The following is a 23,109-nucleotide window of genomic DNA, read 5'->3' as shown; positions in this document are numbered from 1 at the left end:
ATACCCATTGTTTTGTGTTGATACTTTTAATACCCTCTAAGTACTTTTAATACACTAAGCTTAGATTGGCCAGCTAGTACTAATGGATGTTCTGAAAATGGTGGGTGTGTGTGGCTAAGGCATATGATAGGTGAAAGAATTTTCACCTTTTTGAAAATTTCAGCATTACTTAGAATACGAGAAAGAAGCTTTTTGCAAGCTTTCACTAAAAAAAAAAATGCCATCTTTCTTGAATATTTTGAAACTTTTCCTGGGTTATAAAATTGTTTTGTCTGTTAATTACCAGAAGTGTTGAAAATTCGTTACCAAAGTCAACTTTCTCCAGGGGCAGATAAAGGAACATAAGAACATAAGAATAAAGGTAACTGCAGAAGGCCTATTGGCTCATACGAGGCAGCTCCTATCTATAACCACCCAATCCCACTCACAAACATGTCCAACCCACGCTTGAAACAATCGAGGGACTCCACCTCCACCACGTTACGCGGTAATTGGTTCCACATATCAACAACCCTGTTACCGAACCAGTATTTACCCAAGTCTTTCGTAAATCTAAACTTATCCAATTTATACCCATTGTTTCGTGTTCTGTCTTGTGTTGATACTTTTAATACCATATTAATATCCCCTTTGTTATGTCCATTCATCCACTTGTAAACCTCTATCATGTCACCCCTAACTCTTCGCCTTTCCAGTGAATGCAAGTTAAGCTTTGTTAATCTTTCTTCATGTGAAAGATTTCTAATTTGGGGAACTAACTTAGTCATCCTTTAGGAGCCGGGTTCGATCCCGAGCGCCGGCGAGAAACATAAGAACAGAGGCAACTGCGGAAGGCCCATTGGCTCACACGAGGCAGCTCCTATCTACATACAAAGATTAATTAGGTGTAATTGTAACAATCGAGAGACTCCACCTCCACCAAGAGACTCGGCAACTGGTTCCACAAGTCAACAATCCTGTTACGAAACCAGTATTTACCCATGTATTTCCTAAATCCAAACCTATCCAACTTATACCCGTTGTTTCGCGTTCTGTCTTGCGCGTCTGGGATCATCCTGGACGTAGCTTCGAGCCCTCATCACGGCCCTTGTGGATTTGTTCATTTGATGTATCACGCTATTGTGATTTCTGTGTGTATCTAATAACACTACCGCTCCTTGCCAACCATCGTCTTCCTGATAAAGGTACGTCTTCCTGATAAAGGTACGTCTTCCTGATAAAGGTAAGGGAACTTTCCCATCATTTATCAATCTGTAAATTTCTAGATAATTTTCTTTCTTTAATGAAGATCTGTGGAACCAGCTATAGCTTTTGGGATTATCTGTAGCGAATAGATTATCGAAATAATATACTTGCTCCAAACTCATTAGCCTAATGAGAGAACCAAAGCTCTCATTAGCACTAACTCAAACCTTTTTTTCTTCCTACAGTTAAAATTTCTTCCAACCTTTGGAGGACGGTGAGGTGGTGTATGCATATAAGCAGCGTTAGAGAGGTGAGTAATTACCAGTCTACGTTGAAGTGGGGCTTAGAGCAGACGCTTAAGAACACGCTATTGCTCGCCAAGTGTCGCTTACAAACTTCTGTTTACGTAAGTAGTAAGTATAGAAAAGGTTTGAGTTATAATTAATGCTAATGAGAGTTTTGTTTCACTCATTAGAGTTAATGACTTTGGTCATTGGTCCATCATCATTATATTTATTAATATTATCATACTTAATAATATTATATTAATACTATTATTATATTAGTATATGCATGTAGTGCTTATAATATTAGTATAAGCATGTAGTGAATGAGATGAGTGGCGGGGAGCGCAGGAGAGCGGGCAGCTGGGTGGCCGTCATTGTTTACAAGTGGCGCCAGGAGGAGGCTGCGTGCACCCACCTGCAAGGTTTGTTCTCGCTGGGTGTCCTCCTCTTGCTGTCTTCTTGTACTGCTCTTACTCTCGGGTTCTTCATGGTTTGTTCTCCATTTACTGTTTTCGTTACGGGTAAACAAATATTAACATATTTATTGTTAAATATTTAACAATTGCTGGCGGGTCTGGCTCCACTAGGCTGCAATATAAACATTTGCTGGCAAATGTTTAATTTAGATTGTATTGTATGTATACGTCTATACTAATCGCCGTTGACATCAGAGGCATCATTATTTGGTTTTGTACAATGTTGTGTACATTGTGTTGTATAAATTTGCTCCATAATCAGATAATTTTGTAATTCATTGTGTTGTGGGGACAGGAAGCCAGAGTTGCTTACACACTTCTATAACTTAATAGTAATTGGGATTAAAGTATAATCTCTAAAAAAAAAGTATAAAGGATATAAAGTATAACGCATACGTTAGGCTTATATCAAGGTCATCCCCCCCCTGATACGTACTACGTATCACACTCTACCTTAGTGACTATTATTAACTCGTCCAGACCTCACCAATGGTGTCTGTGTCCAGGGATCCACTATCTTTAATTATCCTAATTGCTTGACAAAAATCAGCAATTAAGGCAATAGCAACTTCCAGTTTGAGTCTCCACTCTGCTCCCTTACTCAAATTTATCTTACCCGAGAGCCATCACTAATGGCCCTCGGATAAATATCTGGGGGTTGATATCACACCAGAAGGTATAAATTAGCAACCCATCCATCACTTTCCTGTAAAACCTGTGGCTCTATCATAGAAACAAAGTAAATTGGTTTCTTAGGATTTTTCAGATCATAAATAATAGTTATATAGTTTTTCTCCAGGTGTTCTACCCATTTAGTTTTAATTATTTTGGTGGGCTTGAGTGTTAGTGTAAATGAGCTCATGCTGGTTTCAAGAGATTCAGTTGTTTGTTTACATTGTTTGGGGGGAGTTCATTTGGCAGTTTTGAAACTTGGATCTCTTTGAACCCAGCAGTAGTCTGTACTGGTCAGGGCAATGGAAGCAGTACAGTAGTTCACTGACAATGAATGCTTTTCTGATGGGGGTGACAGCTGATGCAACCTAGTAGATGGTAGCCTTCTCAGTGAGATTGCTTCAGGGAGCCATAAAGAGCTTTCCCAGAAATAAATGTCAAATTTATACACAGTAGTTAAATTTACCAAAATATTTTTCAGATTCCCAAATTATAGTCGACTAGCAGACATGGGTCGTCGCAAGTCGAAGAGAAAGCCACCTCCAAAGAGGAAGAATATTGAACCACTGGATACGCAATTTAATTGTCCATTCTGTAATCACGAAAAGTCATGTGAAGTTAAAATGTAAGTACTGCATAGTATTTGTATCTTCCAGTTGAAGGTAATATTTACTGCTTACCAATAGGAATTTTTCATTAATAAATTTATGGTCAACTTCAATTTATATACTTTATTATTTGATTTTATATTTTATAAACGTTTACAAAATTTCCTGAGCACTTGGCAGAGAGATATTCCTCATAGCCACTGACATTTGGGGAAATTCTTGCACATATGTTTTGGATGTATCAGCACCATGTATAATTTCTCCATTTTTTTCAGGGATAAACCAAGGAATGCTGGAAGAGTTTCATGCCGTGTGTGTCTGGAAGACTTCCAGTGTACTATTAACTACCTCTCGGAACCTGTTGATGTTTACAATGAATGGATTGATGCTTGTGAAACTGCAAACTGATCGATTCAGTTTGTGCAATTTTTTTTATGTTCATCTTAATTATGAAATACTGTAGTTGAGTTATACAATAGACTTGTTATAGAAATAAAGGAATTACTTGTCAGATTTTTCGAATTTCATGTGTATTGAGAATTTAGCCTCATGTTTAGTATTGTCTAATTACAATATTTTATGAATGAGTGGAATAGATATTTCTATGAAAACTGTAAGTTTCAAAACTGGAGGGTACTGTAGTTACATACAGTCTCACTGGCTGATGCTGTATAAGATACACGATTTTAGTAATGTCAAAATACAAACTGTACATAGACATATCTTTACATTATAATGATTAAATGTACAGTATTTTTTTTCATGCATACTGTAATGTAATACAGTAGTTTGTAAATTTGGCCATTACATTCATGTTTTCTTAACCCATTTAACCACAAATATTTGGTGGTTCTCACTTAGTCACATTATTCAATATGAATATACATTTCCATGCATTGAACATTTAAACAGTTTATATTATCTAAACATTCCACCAATGTGTCATACTGACATAAATCAAGATGTTAATAATAATGTTGCAACAGCTGACAAGCATTTAGATTAACTATCTTGTTTATAAGCTCATTTGCTCTTCACATGCACCCTTTCCCCACACTGTTTATGATTTATGAAAAGTTGTTTTGAGTTCATGTCCTAGTTTATGGTGTTTATTTTCAGTTGTCTGCTGATCTTTCTCTCTTAATTTATCTGTCCTCTCTACTATAATTTAATATATATATTTTTTCCCTCCACCTCACCTTAGTTCTGGATTGTATTCCTTGTAAAAAAATAATTTACAAATTCCACAAGGTCCGTGACGAGGATTCGAACCTATGTTTGAGATCATCCCAGACGTGCTTTTACCAACTGAGCTATGACCCAGTTGAATCTCGGATGTAGGTTCCCTTGTGGATTTGTTCATTTGATGCATCACATTATTGTGATTTGTTTGTAATAATATAAATAATTTTTTTTAGAATAATCCCTTCACTCATGTTATGCTAATGTTATGGTTATCCCTTCACTCATGCTAATGTTACGCATGTTATCTCCATTTCTTGATCATCTCAGTTGTATAGAATTCAAGCAGCTTAATACATTACAGTATTATCTTTCAACAACAATTAAATGTCTTTCTAAATTCATTTTGCACCCCAGTCAAGCAAAAAAAAAAAACATTTAGGTCAGATCTCAATCAGTCATCTTAAATCTTACGCCCTTTAAGATTTTTACAACTTTATCATAGATTATCTTTATCAAGATATTCTCACTGTTTTCTGATCAGTTCTATTGTCACTACCAGTGAACAGATACTGTACTTGGTATTGCCATGTTTGAGGTACAGTAATGGCTTTCAGAAAGTAACATAATCATATCGTAATGGCCAACAATGCTGATTTTAATTACATTATTGGCTAAAATTAGATTGAATGACCATAAAGTGTAGGTCTCATGGTAAGAATTCTATTATCTAGAGGAAAGTCATGCTTATTAGGTTAGTAATCTTGTTTTTGTCTGTTCTCGGGCTATTATTTTTTTTTAAATTTGGTTTAGCAATAATGGCTAATCCTCCTCATTTTAAATGTCTCATTTTGTTGTATAGCTTTTGCATTTGGTTTAGCACGTGTTAAACACGTGTACAATTTTATTTAATGTGACAGCTTTTACTTGTCTTACTTAATTAATCTCCAGTTGTCGCATAACCCTTAACCATTGTATACATCTTAATTAGGTTCCATAAATTAGGATTAATTAGGTCTTAAAGAATCTGAGTTGGATGATTTGTGAAAATCTGGTTTGGCAATATTTAACAAAAGTAAATGTGCATTTTGTATAAATGGCTGTAATGCTTATATGTGTATTGTAATGATCTAGTTCTGTCAATAGTAGATCAAACCAAAGCATTTTGATTCAGGTTGCCAAAGGGAAAATACATTTTATTTTATCAAATTTAAATATTGTCGCATTGGTGGCAAATAAAGTACCTGTATGGTATACAGGAATTATATGATTTACATTCTTGCAAGGAGTAAAATTAAATGCACCTTGAGAATATGGGCATTATCTTTACATGCAAGTGAGTTTTCAAATACAAAATTATTATTTATAAATACATTGGGTTTAATTAACCTAAATTGAAGGCCTGTTATCCAGGGATTGGTTAAAAAGTTAATGGTGGCCATGTATTGTTGCCTACTTTAGCAACAAGACTAAAACTACCATGGTTGCTGTCTTATCACCATTAAATTTTTACCGTTCCACTGAAGTGAGATGGCTCGCATACAGTGGTTCCCACTTTACTATAAATCCTCATTCATTGCAGTGTCATCTGCAAATTTGATGACGTAGTTTGTAATATTCATGTCATTGATGTATGATTTTGTTTGCCCCATACTGAACCCTTGCAGTACCCAATCTTGGGATTATTTCGGGGCTTAGCGTCTCCATGGCCCGGTCCTCACCCAGGCCAGGCCCCTACTAACATTTCCATTAAGAACAAAAAGAACAGCCCGTTGCTTTCTGTTTTTGTTTTATATACTAGTATTCCATCATTTATTCAATGTGCCTGTATTTTTTTTGCTAGTCTATCATAGACTACCTTCAGGTACCTTCTCATAAGCTTCAGCAAGGACTATGTATACTACATATACTGGGAGTCCTTTGCCTGAATAGCCGGTTACCATTTCCAAAAATGTGAGGAAGTTTGTAAGGATCTATTTTTAACAAACCTATGAGTTAATTTTATTAGATTGTTCACCGAGAAGGTGAATGATTCCCTCTTAAGATTCCTATCCATGAGCTTGCAAATGTGTGATGTCAAACTGCCCTTTGGTTAAGGGGCAGTTGGCCAGGTAGGACTCTGAATGCAATGTTGTACTCAGCAGTGAATGGGTATCGGATTGTTAAACGATTCGTTTGACTTTTCCATGGAAAATTAAGATTAGAGACCTGCATGGAATGCTGTGCTTTTGGTTTTACAAGAATGAGAGAACCATGTAAATACAAAAAAGTTCATCAGGTAAAGGTCTAAAGGACCTTTTACCTTTACCCGATGAATTTAGCTAAAAATCTGCAGAGTAGAGCCGACAAAATGCAGGTAGCACGTTCCCAGGAATAGGACCAGAGGCAGAACATGATCCAAGAATTCCAATACTCAGATTTTTCAGGCAAAGGTAACAGTAAGGTGACATGTATATACATTCCCAAATTTAATTTTTCTAGTTAAAAGTTTTGAGCATTAGTCACTTCATCAAATTTTGTATCAACATAATTTAAAGCAAAGACAGTGAAGGGAGAATTTAGTGCAAGAAAACAAATAAAATGTGATCTTTTTATTAGGCAAATAATTATAATAGTACAGTACACCATAACTATCATTAGAGTGCCCATAATTGTAGGCACACTCCATGAATAAATACACTAAAGTTGCCATTTTAGACAGACTGACAGTCGCGGCATTTTTTTTTTTTTTAATTCTGATCGTATTGATGAATGGCAATCAACAGCAATCATGTCATGTGTATTCATCTCCTTGGGTATGGCCACCACCTGAAGGTATAAAAAGATTAGATACAGATTTAAATCTTAGCACAAAATACCCAAAGTTAATCCAAAAAAATAAATTGTATGCCAAATGCATAATGTACTTAAAAAAAAAAAAGCCTCATAACATAGTATGAACTGACCACTTTAGACTTGACCCAAACTGAACAAATCTATTAATATATATTAGCTTCCATTTAATATAAGGAGAAACATCATGCCCAGAACATAATTCTGGCTATTCACTTCCTAAATAATTATTAATAAATTGAATTCTAAAGTTCATAAGGTTTACATTCACTCGGTGAAATTTCTGAAGTTTGCCATTACTGACCAGTATAACTGAATCTTTATGATCCTACTCCATTGGATTAAAAAAAGGGATTTAACATTATATTTGTCCAATGAATGCTGTTGTTCCTTAACTATGTTTCAGATAAATAATATCGTTCGATATTCAAAAGGGCGCTAAATATCACTTAGAATGCCAATATGAGAATAAAAATATAGGAATTAAATAGATATTTAATTCTTCTATAAAATATTTCCATGTCCACCTACGTGGTTACTTTGCTTCTACCTCTTACCATTATTTAATCTTTTACTTAATGATTTTAAACTAAATTATTTTCTCAACGCAAAAATAAAAACCCTTGGATGGTTGGGAGGGTGGCGGCCTTACACTGCTCCAATAGTTCAGAATTCCAGAAGAGAACCTACACCAGGGAAAGCTCAATAAAATTGAAGGAGTTCAAAGAAATGCAACAAGACAGGCATCAAAGTATAATTAGCTAGAAAGATATGCAAAATTAATTATAGATAACACTGGAAAAGAACAAAAAAGTAACATATTCCAAGGGAACTAAAGCATGGCTAGAGTTTTCTCAAGGCGTGGGAACTCACCAAGATGGGGCACAGGAAACGGCCATAAATGCAATTTCTGGAAACACATGAGCCGAGCCATAAATGTGATGAACATTAGCACAAAGTGGTAAAAAGTTCAGCGAGCTTGAACCACAGAAGCAGGAAGCAAGTACCTTTCAGTTTCAAAACAATGTTTAACAAGAGTACTAGCAAGTTGGGATATTTACATGGACTAATTACAATAGCTGCAGGGTGGGACAGTAGGCACAACTAGGCAAACACAGAAATACCCAGTAGATACCTGCTTGATGGGGTTCTGGGAGTGGTTCTACTCCCCAATGTCTCATAGTATCAAGTGGTAAACAAATTGAAGCAGCATTCATAAAAGCAACCTGGGTTCGTAACATCAAAAGCAAGTATGACAGTAACAGCAGGGTTTGTTAAGTATAAATGAAGGAGGCTACATAGCTTCAAGGTGATTACCATAAACCTAGACATCACCTACCTGTAGAGGAGGTACATACTACCAAATTAATTAATGAACGCCCTTCATTTTCATTTGTAGAATTTCATATATAAATTTGACCTCCACTGACACTGGAGGTCACATTTGACCACTACAACACAACACAGCAACTATATGAATTTCATAAAGAATCCAAAACAACAATTATTACCAAATACACAGCAAACAAGTATTTACTCACCCCATTCATTATCTTGGCTGCTACTCTATTTTACAAGTCAACCTCTAGAAAGATAAAATTGGGAAACAAATTAATGCACATTGAAACAGCTCCTAAAAAGCATTAATCATAAACAAGGTCAGTAGTGCAGATGGCTTCAAGTATCGATCAGTCGGCAATTCCTATCAGACTAGGATCATCATTTCAAATTTTACAAACTTAACAAAATCCTTTAATTTTACATTTACAAGCAAAAAATAAAAAGCATTAATCATAAACAAGGTCAATAATGCAGATGGCTTCAAGTATCGATCAGTCGGCAATTCCTATCAGACTAGGATCATCATTTCAAATTTTACAAACTTAACAAAATCCTTTAATTTTACATTTACAAGCAACATCTTAATTAAAATGTACTGTATAAGCTTACCCCAATTCAAATCTTCGTCGGAGTCGTCCCCCATTTCAAACATCCTCCTGTAGAAAGAGGATATCATTCAATTATTAAATATTTCAAAAGACCTAAACAAATATTCATCAGACACAGTCAGACGTGGAAATACTAGCTTTAAGTGTCGATCAGACGGCAATTCCTATAAAACTAGGTTCATCATTTGAATATTTACTCCTACACTGAAGAAAACCCTACATCAAAATTATAACCAAAGAAAACTGCATTCTGTGAAAACGAATACTTACCAATTTTAATCATGTCACCTTCCACTCCCACTTCACATCCTCCTCCTCTAGAAAGAATGTTAAGAAATTAATAAATCATTTTGAAGCTCCCCAAATAATTATCAGATATAGTATATAGTCAGCAATGCATATAGCTTCAAGTGTCGATCAGTCGGCAATTCCTATCAAGCTAGGTTCATCATTTGAATAAAAGTAACTTCCACACTACTGTACTTAAAATCCTTCTCTATAAAGACCATTTAATAAAAGTCCTTAATTACATCAAGGTAACAGAAGCATACCAGCACTTTAATTCCTAGATGAAGAGTCTATCAAAAAGTTGGCTGATGGTGAATGTTGCCCAGCTAAATGCCTTGCTCAAAAAGCAATGAAAACTATTATATAGATAATCTCAAAATAAAATTAAATCATTATCACACGTGATACCCGTCACTGTGCATACCAGTGTTCCCCATTTTATAGAGACAAATGTATGCAAGGAAGTCAAGACATACTGTACTATGCTATACAGTACTATAAACTTAACTAAAATAAATAGACCGAAAGAGTAGAGCTCAACCCCCCATCACAACTAGGTGAATACAAGTAAAAAAAAGTGAAAACACCTTGCCTAACAACAGTAGCATACAATCAACGTAACATCAGCTGAATAAACAAATTATAGTGGCTTTACAAAAAAACTTACCCAACTAATCCTTAAGAACCTTAAACACTGTTCTGAACTCAGAACCCCAAGCACTCAGCAGTGTGGAGGAAGAGCTTGGAAGGGTACCAGATGCGCTTAAATCAGCAGGTATAACCCCTCTACACAAGGGAGGGAGCAATGCATTGGCAAAGAATTATAGATCAGTTGCACTAATGTCCCACATAATAAAAGTATTTGAGAGAATGATTAGGAGTCGGGTCACCAGTTTCATGGAAACCAATGACCACAATCCAGGCCAACATGGATTTAGAGCGGGAAGATCGTGCCTTTCACAGCTACTTTGCTATTACGACAAAGTCACAGAGGCATTAGAAGAAAAACAGAATGCAATGTACTATACACGGAGTGATCAGAGTGGTACACTAGTCCAAAATGGTACACAATTCCAATAGGGAGGCTCAATAAAATTGGAAAAAAATGATTACCATAAACCTAGACATCGCCTATATGTAGATGAGGTAAACCACTACCAAATTAATTAATGAATGAATGCCCTTCATTTTCTTTTATAGAATTTTCTATATGTATTTCATAGAGAATCTAAAATAAAAATTATTACCAAATACACAGCAAACAAATATTTACTCACCCCATTCATTATCTCGGCTGCTACTCCATTTTACAAGTCAACCTCTAGAAAGATAAAATTGGATACAAATTAACACACATTGAGGCAGCTCCTAAAAAAGCATTAATCATAAACAAGGTCAGTAATGCAGATGGCTTCAAGTATCGATCAGTCGGCAATTCCTATCAGACTAGGATCATCAATTCAAATTTTACAAATTAACAAAAAGTTTACATCTACAGGCAACAGCATCTTAAATAATATGTTTAAACTTACCCCAATTTAAATCTTAAAAGAGTCTTCCCCCATTTCACACATCCTCCTGTAGGAAAAAAAGAAATCCTTCAATGATTAAATATTTCAAAAGACCTAAACAAACATTCATCAGACACAGTCAGAAGTGGAAATACTAGCTTCAAGTGTCGATCAGACGGCAATTCCTATAAAACTAGGTTCATCATTTGAATATTTACTCCTACACTGAAGAAAACCCTACATCAAAATTATAACCAAAGAAAACTGCATTCCGTGAAAACGTATACTTACCAATTTTAAATCATGTCACCTTCCACTCCCACTTCACATCCTCCTCCTCTAGAAAGAATGTCAAGAAATTAATAAATCATTTTGAAGCTCCCCAAATCATTATCAGATATAGTATATAGTCAGCAATGCATATAGCTTCAAGTGTCGATCAGTCGGCAATTCCTATCAAGCTAGGTTCATCATTTGAATAAATTAACTTCCACACTACTGTACTTAAAATCCTTCTCTATAAAGACCATTTAATAAAAGTCCTTAATTACATCAAGGTAACAGAAGCATACCAGCACTTTAATTCCTCGACAAGGATTCTATCACGAAGTTGGTTGATGGTGAATGTTGTCCAGCTAAATACAGTACCTTGCTGAAAAGGTAATGAGAACTAATATTATATAAAATTCAAAATGAAGCCAATTCATTACCACACATGATACCCTCACTAGTGCATACTAGTGTTCCTCACTTTGTAGACATAAATGTATGCAAGGAAGTATGTAATTAAAAGGAAGGCACCAAACCGGGAAGGCTACGTAGCACCACCAAATGTGCGGAGTAATCAGAGGGCGCTAAATATCACCTAGGATGCCAATACAAGAACAGAAATGCATAAGGCAAACGATATCAAAAGTATCCAATTCACCAAGAATTCTATTAAGGGACAATTGACAGCGAGGGACGGTCGGAAAGTAAGACACTCATCCTGGAAGTCAGGACATTCAACAAGAATGTGCACGACTGTAAGAGGAACAATGCAATTTGGACAATAAGGAGCAGGGAGGCGCTCCATTAAGCAACCGAGTTAAACGTGTATGGCCAATATGTAACCTAGCCAGAGCAGTTTCCCACTGCTGGTTACGGTGGTAGTTGGAAGGCCACAAGGACACACGACTCTTAATAATACACAGTTTGTTACCAGTAACAGAAGAACAAACAACCCTGCCAACGGGCAGGGTTGGATGGAGGAATGAACAACTGGGTAAAAGTCGGAATAAGGAATACTGTACCTTTACGGGAGATGGACAGTGTGGACAGCTTCCATAGCAGCAGCATCCGCACGCTCATTTAAAGACATTAACATGGCTGGGTACCCAGCAAAACTCTACAAACTTGAATCACGACGACCTCCGGATGGATCAGATTAAAGGACCCCAAAGCCACGAGGGCACTACAAGTCAACTACCACCACAAAGGAGGATTGACAACGCGAAAGCCGGAGACAAAGAGCATAGAAAATAGCATAAAGTTCTGCTGTGAAGATGCTAACCTCCGAAGGAAGGCTACACATATAAATGTGGTCGGGAAAAATAAGTGTGTAACCCACCGTCAGGAGACTTAAGACCCATTGGTAAAGATGGAAACGGAGTGGGAGTGTGAAGTGCTCAAGGAAAAGGCTTTTCAAAACTGTAAGCTTTGTCTCCGGCGAAAGCCGGAGACAAAGAGCATAGAAAATAGCATAAAGTTCTGCTGTGAAGATGCTAACCTCCGAAGGAAGGCTACACATATAAATGTGGTCGGGAAAAATAAGTGTGTAACCCACCGTCAGGAGACTTAAGACCCATTGGTAAAGATGGAAATGGAGTGGGAGTGTGAAGTGCTCAAGGAAAAGGCTTTTCAAAACTGTAAGCGGCGTGAAAGCTTTAGTGATGCGGGTCAGGGAAGTACAAAATTTGGTAAGGGGGATCCCCCATGGGGGCAAGGACGGAACAATATGAGGAGAAACATTGGTAATACGAACCAAAAGAGAATGTTGAGACAAACGTACAGAAAGAGGAAGGTGGTGAAGAGGAACAGGAACTTTGCACGGAAGGTATACTATGCTATACTATAAACTAAACTAAAAAAAAAAGTTTGCAAAGATGTATTGTTTAAACAGTAGGCTATTAATCCTGTACAGCTAAATTACTATTGCTTTGAAGGTTGAAGAAAATCTGTCATTCCCTACAATTTACCTCAGTTGAAGCGCCTTTGAAATGTTTCAGTCTTCTACTGTTCAATAAAGTTTTCTGACCAAGGCTAGTGCTCAGATATGATAATAAAGTGCTAGTACTGAAAGCTAGTAAGAATACTATCAATTTTTTTTACCTAATACAGGACTAATTACTCAAAATTACTTTGTACACAAGATGTACATCATATACAAGTACTACATATAAAATACATAATACATTGAATCTATTTACAAGCTTTCAGAAAACATTTACATTTAAAAAATAAATGGAGAAAAATCAAATTTTAGTTGCATTTTATGAACATGCAATTCCTTGGCTAGGAACAGATAGCCTGGTATTACGTTACAAGCACCATTTCTTCACATTGTTAAAAGACAACAGTGTAGTTTTTAGACAATTCTCATGTAGACTAAGGTTGAATATGAATCCAACTTTACACACAAATCAAAATAGCGTGATGCATCAAATGAACAAATGAATGAATCTTACTTACCTCTGGTTCCAGAGTTCACCATCATGCATCACTATTACCAAGCAGGCTCATACACCAGAGGCCTACTCTTTGAGGAATGTACTGTATAATTAGTATAATTATATGAGTATAATCAGTCAAACAAAAATTAAAGACAAATGCTCAAAATACATAAACATTGTATATTATGGGTAGTTGAACTATCCTCATTGAAATACTTAGCAGTATATAGTTTTTAATTTTATGAACACTTGCCCTAATCACTTTAAAATTAAATATACTTAGAGCAAAAGAATGACTACACAAATTAATGCACATTATTATTAAAGGATTTTATTACAATGTACTACCTATGGTAAAGGAGAATAAGAGACTAAAAGAATGTTTTTTCTTTATTTAGTCAGCAAATGTTTACTTTGTCTTCTTTTTCTTCCCCTTATCGTCACTTTTGACTGGTTCAGCTTTTTTGGGCTTTTCTACTTTCTTGGGAGCTTCTCCTTTCTTGGGAGCTTCTCCTTTCTTGGGAGTTTCTCCTTTCTTGGGAGCTTCTCCTTTCTTGGGGGTTTCTCCTTTCTTCCCCTTCTCAACTTTCTTTACCTCTTCCTTCTTTGGCGCCTCTTTCTTGGCCAACGCAGCCCTTGACCTGACTAGGGCTTTCCTCTTTGCTCGAAGGTCATGTTTTTTAATGTGGAAATATGCAGTCTTGACAATCTTGTTCCTAGTCTGCCTGGCCCTTCCCAGTTTGTAACGGTCAAAATCAGTCATGCTGGAACGCTGAAATAACAGTCAGTGTGAAACGACCTTTAAAATACCGTACCATAGCAAATTCTAGTAACCTATCATCAATATTTAAAAAAATTAAGACAAATCTCCTGATTTACCAGAAAAATATATATGTTCAAGTCCCAAAAGTCAAGATCCTTAATATTCAGGACAGTAGACATGTAACTAGATTAACAAAATTATATTGGCACCTCCAAATAATTCAAAATTCTCATGGTCTAATCTCCAAATTTTGTATCAACTGTGGTTAAATCCAGATAATTGTGTGTGCATGTCCAGCAGCCAAATGCCACCAAGGCTCTCGTCAGAGGGTTGTCATCGTCGGGAGGGTGTGACGAAGCCTCCAGCCTTAGAGGAAGTAGTCTTAGTGGATCGCATTGAGGATGCTGCTCTGCCACCTACAACACCCTGACCGGTGCGCAAGTCATCTATGAACGATTTGGACAGCACATTAGCACTAGAGTTCCTTATTTGCAATGGAGGCATGCAACATTGTTCAAAACTCCCGCTGCACCTTAAAACTGGGTGCTCCATACTTCAATTTGTATAAAAAAAATGGCAGTTAAAATTTAAACTGGATGTATTTGGGTATATGACTGAATTAAAGTTTTGAAGTACACTTTTTACATGATATGAAATGTCGCCTGAAAAATAAAAGGTTGTCATAATTTACTTTACAGTACAGTACTTTTTTTATAGCATCTCACCAAGACATCCTTGTTCAAGTTCTGGTTCCACAATGAATCTGCAAACTTCTGGTCAATGCTGGCCTTTTCCCAGGCAACTCTCACGAACTTGGACTTCTGACTGCGGTTTATTTTTACCTGGAACAATGTAATGAAATTAATAAAAATTAAATACCTTTAACAACAAAAATCATTAAATATTAAAGCTTCCATTGAACTACCATATTTGAATCATTTATAATATTTTTGAATATAACAAATACTTAATATATCCTTGCAAACTTTTTAACTACTGTTAGATGACTAGGGAAAGATGTTTAGTCAAGAGTAAAAGTGCCATCAAATGCATTGCAGAGAAATTTCATAGGAATCAACAGGGGAAATAAAACTCCACAGGGGAAAAAGTGCCAAGGTACCTTGGCACTTTTCCCCTGCCCACCTTCGTCACTTTCAGGACTTCATATAAACTCCACAGTCAGTCACTGAGCACAAGCCGAAAGAGCTATTGTGTTCTTTAACGTCTTTATTGCACAGTTTGTCAGGGAATGTATCTAATGGAATTGCAGCCCTCAGGAAAGGCAACCAAGCTTGCCACTGGATAAGTGTGCATGCATTGCAGGAATAATATAACTTATCCAGGAGAATCAAGAATTATGAATGAATATGAATTTAAATAATTTGTGTAGATATAAGCATAAAACAAATTCTTCATACCCACCAAGTACTTTGTAAGAAACATTTCAGAGTACTTGAACCCCTGACGAGGGACACCAGTGCACGGGCCATCAATCAAAGCCTAGAAAAAATAAAAATTACATCTGTATTATATAGTATTGCTCTAAACCAACATAACATTCTTCTCATGCCAGTAAAATCTATTAGTAATGACAAGATTTAAATCTGTCTGCCACAAACAAAGGCTGCAAAATAAAGTATATTTTTGTTAAATAACAAAGAAATTTTTTTTAAATATTGTACATAAAATTCTAGGACAATACTGTAATCAATTTCACCTGATCAAGGAAGGTATCTTGTCTTAACTCTAAATACTCTAGAATAACATTATGAGGCAGGCTTCATAATAGTGTCTTTTCCCTATTGAAATTTAAATAAACTTTACACATCCTGAAACTATAAACTATTTATAGTTCCATAAATGCAAAATATATCTGGATACAAATGGGGGTGGAGCAAATAGTACACAACATGCTGTTATCACTGTGCTTATGAACACTTCACATTTCACAATGGGAACTTTACTAGTGTATACCAGTGTATAGTGTCGCCCTTTGGCGACACTCACCAGTACGTGAAGTCTTTTTACTCATTTACAAACTAAACTGGATAAACAGTGCAGGCCACTGCAGTTAAAATTATGTCAATATCTATATATTATTATTTATACACTTTAAAATGTGCATAAATTATTGATCACTTAAATTCTATTTTCAAAAAGTGTAATTATCATCAAATGTTAGGAAATAAATGTTCTTAAATAAAATAATGTTGGATTTATAAGGATTACACTGATTGATTAGCCCAATAAGGATTTTTGGATTAAATTGTGACTGAATCAGAAGTCAAAGGAGTCGTCGGATAGCAATTTGTTTAATATCTTGGGTACAGGCAGTGGAGGTGGTTATCATCAAGTTGTGGAATGACACAATCCTCAAGAAGACAGCCTGGATGAAGATCATGTAATATACCTGGAGAATACCTAGAGGGTCTCGGTTGTTCTACTTCCCCGAGCTCAGTCGGAAGCCAGTCTCGACCTACTTATAAACATTTTTACTCTAATTATGTTACCTAAGCAATGCCTACCTTAAGATCTTCCGTAATCAAATGTTACAACAATACTGTGAAGGGGAAACCTACATGATTCAAAATCCTCAGAATACTTAGTACAAGTAACAAAATTAATCATTAGTACAGTAATCCAAGAACTTACCCTGTTGGTATCTATGACATCAACAATTGCTGCCAACTTGCCCTTGTAAGGCCCTTCATTGAGATAGACTACCCGTCCAACTTGGACAAGTTTTCTGAATGTCTGAAAAAAAATTTATATTAGTAGTTTATAGAGCAAGTGAACTAAATATTTTTGAAAGAAAGTTAAATAACCATCAAACCTATAAATACGGGAGAAAAAAAATCTATTTGAGTTGGTGGGGGTACAATAAATACAAGGCCTTTCAACAATTATGCACCCTCCAAATTTTACTCTAATATTAAACACATTAGCTAGTTCCATTGGGCAATTAACTGTATGGTGCAAGTCAACAAGATGGATACTACATATGGAACTTAGTATCAGTCATTGACAATATGAAAAAATTAAAAAGAAATTTCAAATCCTAAAACATTGATTTTTCTGTTTAATATTTAATATGATTTTTTCACGCGTTAATACACACACGAGCAAAAAAATCAGACTATGGGAGCTAGGAACTATTGTTCAGTGTCCTAGATTCTTCAACAAGGAAAATTGTAATTAGTTTACTCAACTTTTATCTTTTAACATGAAACAAGTGACTAACAGCAAGGGAAGCTTGTGTGGTGTTATGCATCACTGCTTCTGACCCATCACATACTGGCATGCTTGAAACAATCAAGTGATTTCACATTTATTGTTACCCAGTAATCTTGGTCCACAAATCAACCATTTCCAAACCAGTATTTACCCTGGTCTCTCCTAAAGCTAAACCTATTCAATTCATATCCATTGTTTTGTGTTCTATTTTTTGTCAAAATATTCAATATCTTATTAATATCCAGATTTGTATGCCCTTTCACCCACTTGAATCAGATCACCCTTAACTTTTCGCCTATCTACAGAATGTAAATAGTTTTGTCGATCTCTTCATATTGAAGGCTCCTAATTTAAGGGATTAATTTTGCTGGCCTTCGCTGAATGCATTTAACCACTGTACTGCGCAGGGCGCTGTGCTATTTGAATTTATGTCCATTCCATAGTATGGGGTCCAAAATTCAACCACAATCTAAATGGATGAAAGTCACATTGTACACAGTAAATGGATGGTAAACATCCATTTACCAATGGATGTTCAACCCAACCTAACCTAATCCAACCAAGCCCAATACAGCCTAACCAATATACCTACAACCTAGGTATAATAATACATACTGTACAGTTTTAACACTTTCGCGCTCCCAGCAAGAAGGAAAATAACTAGCCCCAGTGCGCACAGTGTTTCGGGCGATCGAGCGACAACACTGAAAAGTGCATACTCTTTTCACTGTCCTGACATTAATTTTCGGTGTACGTATTTCATTTTTGTACCAATGTGTTCGCAATAGAATGTTCTAGAAGAACATACGTATAAAATGTCACCAAAGCATGAGTTAGACCAGCACCAAATTAAGAACTACGTCGATCACTAGCCGTGAGCGCCAAACAGCGACGAAATGTTTCTACTCTTTTTCGGGGTCGTCCTACACTTGTCCTACAGCGTTATATTTGGTATCACTGAGATCGCAATAAAATTCCCTACAAGTACATACGCATATAAATATAGAATCATGATCGCGGCCCACCCACAAGAGTGGGAAGTGGCCGAATTGTTACCTGTTACCGCACACCCAACGGCACATCGGCGAAATCCCTATTGAAAAGTGTACACTGTTCTGACATTAGTTTTCGATGTGCATATGTCATTTTTGTACCAATGTGTTCGCAATAGAATGTTCTAGAAGAATGTCACATTATCAGTAGATATCTATACATTATGAATAAATTCTCAGGATTTATTAAAAAATTTAATTAAAATACAATAAGGGTACAGGAAAGTACCTATTTTTAAGGATACAGTAATGCGAGTATCAGTAAAGCAGCAGCATCTTTCATGGAGATGAAAACCTCAGTTGAAATAGGAAATTGCATCGGGATGTAAAGGACAATTTAAAAGAAAGAAGAAAGAATATAGGTGTAGTCGAGTCAGGGACCCATCCTCAACAACTGTTCACCAATTTGCCCGATGTACTAGTCAAAGCTCTTCAGACGGCACGCTTTTTTTTTTTTTTTTTAAAGTCTTGCCAGCTTAACACTTTCGCGCTCTCCGCAAAGGTCACTCAGCCAACCGAATGTGCGCGCTGCGTTTTTATCGCTTAAGCGTAAAAACAAAAATGTGTATACTCTTTTTACTCTCCTGACCTTAGTTCTCATGCTACGTATTTCATTTTGGTACCAACGTGTTCGCAATAAAATTCTCTAGAAGAACATTAGTAAAATAAGTCACGAAACATATAGGGATACCAGCACCAAATAAATAACTACGTAGATGACTCGCCGTGAGCGCCCATCAGCAACAAAATGTTTTTACTCTTGGGATTATAATCACCTCCACACTTGTTCTACAGCGTTAATTTTGGTATCAATGGACTCGCAATGAAATTCCCAACACGGTGATATGAATATAAGCGTTGAATATTGATGCAGCCCGCCCGCAAGAGTGTGGGAAGTGGTGAAATTGTTACCCGGTATCGGTGACGGGACGACGCACGGCGCTTTGAAAGTTTATACTTATTTCACTCTCATGACATTAATTTTCTATGTACGTCATTCATTTTTATGTCAATGTGTTCGCAATAGAATGTTCTATGTGCCCATAGGTAAAAAATATCAACAAAGCGTAAGTTAGAATAGCGACAAATATAAAACAACGCTGGAACATATCAGTGAGCGTCAAACACACACGAAATATTTTTACTTTTGTTATGTTTGTCAAGATTATACTTGTTGCACACAGTTATTTTTGGTTGTATATTGATCGGAATAAAATTCCCTAAACAGACATATGCATATAATACATGATATGGGGGAAGAATTACCAGTATAAACGGCTAGTCACCCACCTGCAACCCGTTTGGGACAAAATACCATTTGATCGACGTTATCCACACCTTTCATGAACTTATTGTACCATGCAGCCTAGTGGTGAGAAAGAGAGCCTCATAGCGCGCAGTTTGAAACAAACCCAAAGTAAATCGGATAAAAATTGAATTTTATACAAATATTTTAAAAGTTGACATAACTTTATGTCCACTATGCGTTTACGTTAGACGAAACCGAACGCGCCGGCGCGTCCAGATAGCGCGAAAGTGTTAAGATCCCCCAAACACACACTCCGAGAAATATTACTTGAAAAATGCATTAGTGGCACAATGCAAACTCCCCTACTCATGAACACGTGGTTTTTCCGCTCTCCACATGTGCATTTTGCTCACGACATTAAATTTGGGCAATTTGTTCTAAAGCCAACCTATAAACATTGCAATACATAAACACAAGGCAGACAAAACGTCTACCAAATAGTACATACAACATTTTATCTTCAGCTCTGGGACTCGAACTAAAAGAAAATGATTGGACTGAGCAGACTTTATGCCGTATCTCACTACAAAGGATTTTGTAACGAGTTTATAATATAAATTATGTCCGTCGGCTCTAGTCTTGTACTTTGCTATAGCTGGTCACTATTCATAGAGTTGTTCAAGCTATGGCGATATTCCTTTCAAAAATGTGACTACACAAGTCACACCCTTGTGGGAGCACAAGTCACACCCTTGTGGGGGTTGGGTAAAAGTCTTTATGCTACGTCGAAATTGTTTAAAAAGCTAACAAAACTAACAAATTTGTTTATTAAAATACTGCGAGAGGTCACTTGAGCTCTGGTTGTGTCCAGAGATCTTTTTGCTTACCATTACCTTTAGTGAAAATATTACTCGTGCCACACAGGTTTTGTAATGCAAGACTTTAATCCAATATTACACATAACTGCGTCTAAAGCACGTCACAGTCACTACATACCGAGTACTATCACAGGACATGATATACTGTATTCTTCAGGTGAATGAAACTGAACTTCAGCGAATTATTTATTCAATGTTATTGTCGTCCCCAACCCATGGCCGAGCCAAGCATGCCGAGGTGTAAATGGAACTTGGTTGTGAAGTAACCAGTCTTGCTCAATTTTCGTCTTAAATTCCCATCTAACTTGAACACATTTAACACACGTAAGAGTTGAATATCTAACACACATATTGCGCTGCTTCAATCAACATGAAAGCCAAAGATGGCGAAGTAAAACAGAGATAAATATATCATACCGGCTTGGCCTTCATTGTTGCCCGCTGCTGACCGATGAAGGACTCGTAAAGGCGTCGTCCACAATTATTACATGTAAACACAACTCCCTGCAAAACTTAATAAACTACTATAATACGTTTATTCTTACTCGTATATATTGTTATAAAGCTAGAAAATTAAATTTTATATGAAATTAGAATAATATTGTACTATTATTTGGTATATATTTTCCGAAAGTGGTATTTATTTTGGTTGCTTCACTTATTTGTAAAATTTAATAAATCACTACAACATTTATTTTCCTTTATATATATTATTAAATATTTTTATATACATAAATCATATGTAAAATCTAAACACATATTGCACTATTAGTCTCTACATATTTTCCAAGTGCAATCTTGATATTTTTCCGCCTAGTCCTCCGATGAAATATATAATAAATTTTCTAATTCCAATTGTCCGGAAACGGTGAAAACCTGTACTGAGGCTTGCTGTACTGAGGTTCCCCTTGGTCAACTAGTGACCTTCCCCAGTATATAATCCATTACAGTTGTCTATTTAACTGCCAGACGAACAGATGCATCAGGTGAAAAGAAACTTGCCCAAACATGTCTGCCCGACTATTATGTCTGTGTCATAATGCCTTTAATTCATTCTGTCAGGGGACAGGCAGCCGGAGTGTATTTATACACGTTAGACTTATATCGAGGGCCACCTATGGGTATAGTTTAGCCTACCAGCATACATTAGCAAACTCTGGGTAGAGCACAAAAAATATCTTCCAATATTCGTGAGTGTATGAAGTAGTTACAGAGCTCAAAGTATCTCATACCATTTGGTCTGAAGTCACTGATAACAGGGCAGTCACAGATATAGTGTTGGAGAGTATGTCCCAGTTCTTATTCACATAGTTTACAATTGGAGTGTTCACCATTGGGGGAATTCATTACCTGCAGCCACCTGTCATATATATCGATATCCCAGCCTAATTCTGGCAATTACAATGTCACACTATCTAGAGGATGTTTTATGCTGCCCGTACATATAATTCTCGGTTGTAAACATGTCATAGCTCTTTATACTCGTGCTTTCTAGTCTTTGAGTGTCAGTAACTGCTCTTCTGGCATCCCTAATTTCCTGAAATATTGCGGCTTTACGACAGAGTTTGAATGCCCATATCCAACTTAATTTCAGGCTTATCACATGCAGTTTTAGCTGCACTGTCCGTGTCATAATGCTGAACAACACCTTTGTGAGATGGTATCCATACAAATCAAAATAAATAAATTCCCTAAATAAAACTGTCATTGTTATTGTCAAATGAGACTCAGAAACTGTTCCGCTGTGTATTAATAACGTTGTTTAATTCACTGTGTCGAGGAACAGGCAGCCAGTTTATTCATACATTATATGTTAGGTATATATCGAGGTCCCCCAAGCTGACAAACTCCTGAGTACCTATTTATTGCTAGGTGGACAGGGTCATGAGGTGACAGGAAACCCGCCCAACCATTTCTGTGCCGTCCGGTATGTGAATCCGGAATTCTGGAATGTGAGTCGAGAACGAACCCGACTGTACTACTGGGAGCCTCTATATAATAGATGTTACAACATTCTTAATTATTTTGCACTGATGGTTCCCTACACCGCCCCACGGGTGCAGCTGGAAGTGCAGTTGTCCTGACCATGGGCGATGACTTATATTTTGAGTGGAGAGTCCGTATATACAACTGGGCCTCTACCCTTCAGACCGAACTATTTGCCTTGCTTCTTGCACTGAAATGTGTACAAGTCTCCAAACTTGATACAGTAATTGTAAGTGACTCTTTATT

The 23,109-nt window shown here is 36.4% G+C and overlaps 2 protein-coding genes and 1 long non-coding RNA gene across 4 annotated transcripts; 1 reads left to right on the top strand and 2 right to left on the bottom strand.

Annotated features, from left to right (window-relative positions):
* Window positions 1-1,792: 1,792 nt before the first annotated feature.
* On the top strand, window positions 1,793-5,782 carry LOC123757553 (transcription elongation factor 1 homolog). Of its 2 annotated transcripts, none has more exons than XM_045741293.2 (3): window positions 1,793-1,894; window positions 3,102-3,245; window positions 3,504-5,782. In XM_045741293.2, exons 2-3 carry the CDS (start codon window positions 3,130-3,132, stop codon window positions 3,634-3,636), a joined length of 249 nt encoding a protein of 82 aa, XP_045597249.1. In that variant the 5' UTR covers window positions 1,793-1,894; window positions 3,102-3,129; the 3' UTR covers window positions 3,637-5,782. The 2 variants fall into 2 exon arrangements, with proteins under 2 accessions (XP_045597249.1, XP_045597250.1); XM_045741294.2 differs by having other exon boundaries at window positions 1,793-1,962.
* Window positions 5,783-6,988: 1,206 nt separating this feature from the next.
* Window positions 6,989-11,556, bottom strand: LOC123757554 (uncharacterized). The gene is made up of 7 exons (XR_006772774.2): window positions 11,282-11,556; window positions 11,012-11,057; window positions 10,757-10,800; window positions 9,462-9,508; window positions 9,193-9,239; window positions 8,784-8,827; window positions 6,989-7,218 (listed from the first exon to the last, which is right to left on the bottom strand). It is a non-coding gene; the product is annotated as an uncharacterized lncRNA (long non-coding RNA).
* Window positions 11,557-14,078: 2,522 nt separating this feature from the next.
* On the bottom strand, window positions 14,079-21,409 carry RpL14 (ribosomal protein L14). The gene is made up of 5 exons (XM_045741292.2): window positions 21,295-21,409; window positions 17,117-17,218; window positions 15,887-15,964; window positions 15,190-15,306; window positions 14,079-14,473 (listed from the first exon to the last, which is right to left on the bottom strand). The coding sequence occupies exons 1-5, from the start codon at window positions 21,307-21,309 to the stop codon at window positions 14,111-14,113; spliced, it is 675 nt and encodes a 224-aa protein (XP_045597248.1). The 5' UTR covers window positions 21,310-21,409; the 3' UTR covers window positions 14,079-14,110.
* Window positions 21,410-23,109: the final 1,700 nt, after the last annotated feature.

Source organism: Procambarus clarkii, chromosome 19 (genome assembly GCF_040958095.1).
Source record: "Procambarus clarkii isolate CNS0578487 chromosome 19, FALCON_Pclarkii_2.0, whole genome shotgun sequence".
NCBI classification, from domain to species: Eukaryota; Metazoa; Arthropoda; class Malacostraca; order Decapoda; family Cambaridae; genus Procambarus; species Procambarus clarkii.
Note: the sequence above shows the minus strand (reverse complement) of the source record. Positions and strands in the feature narration are given on the sequence as shown.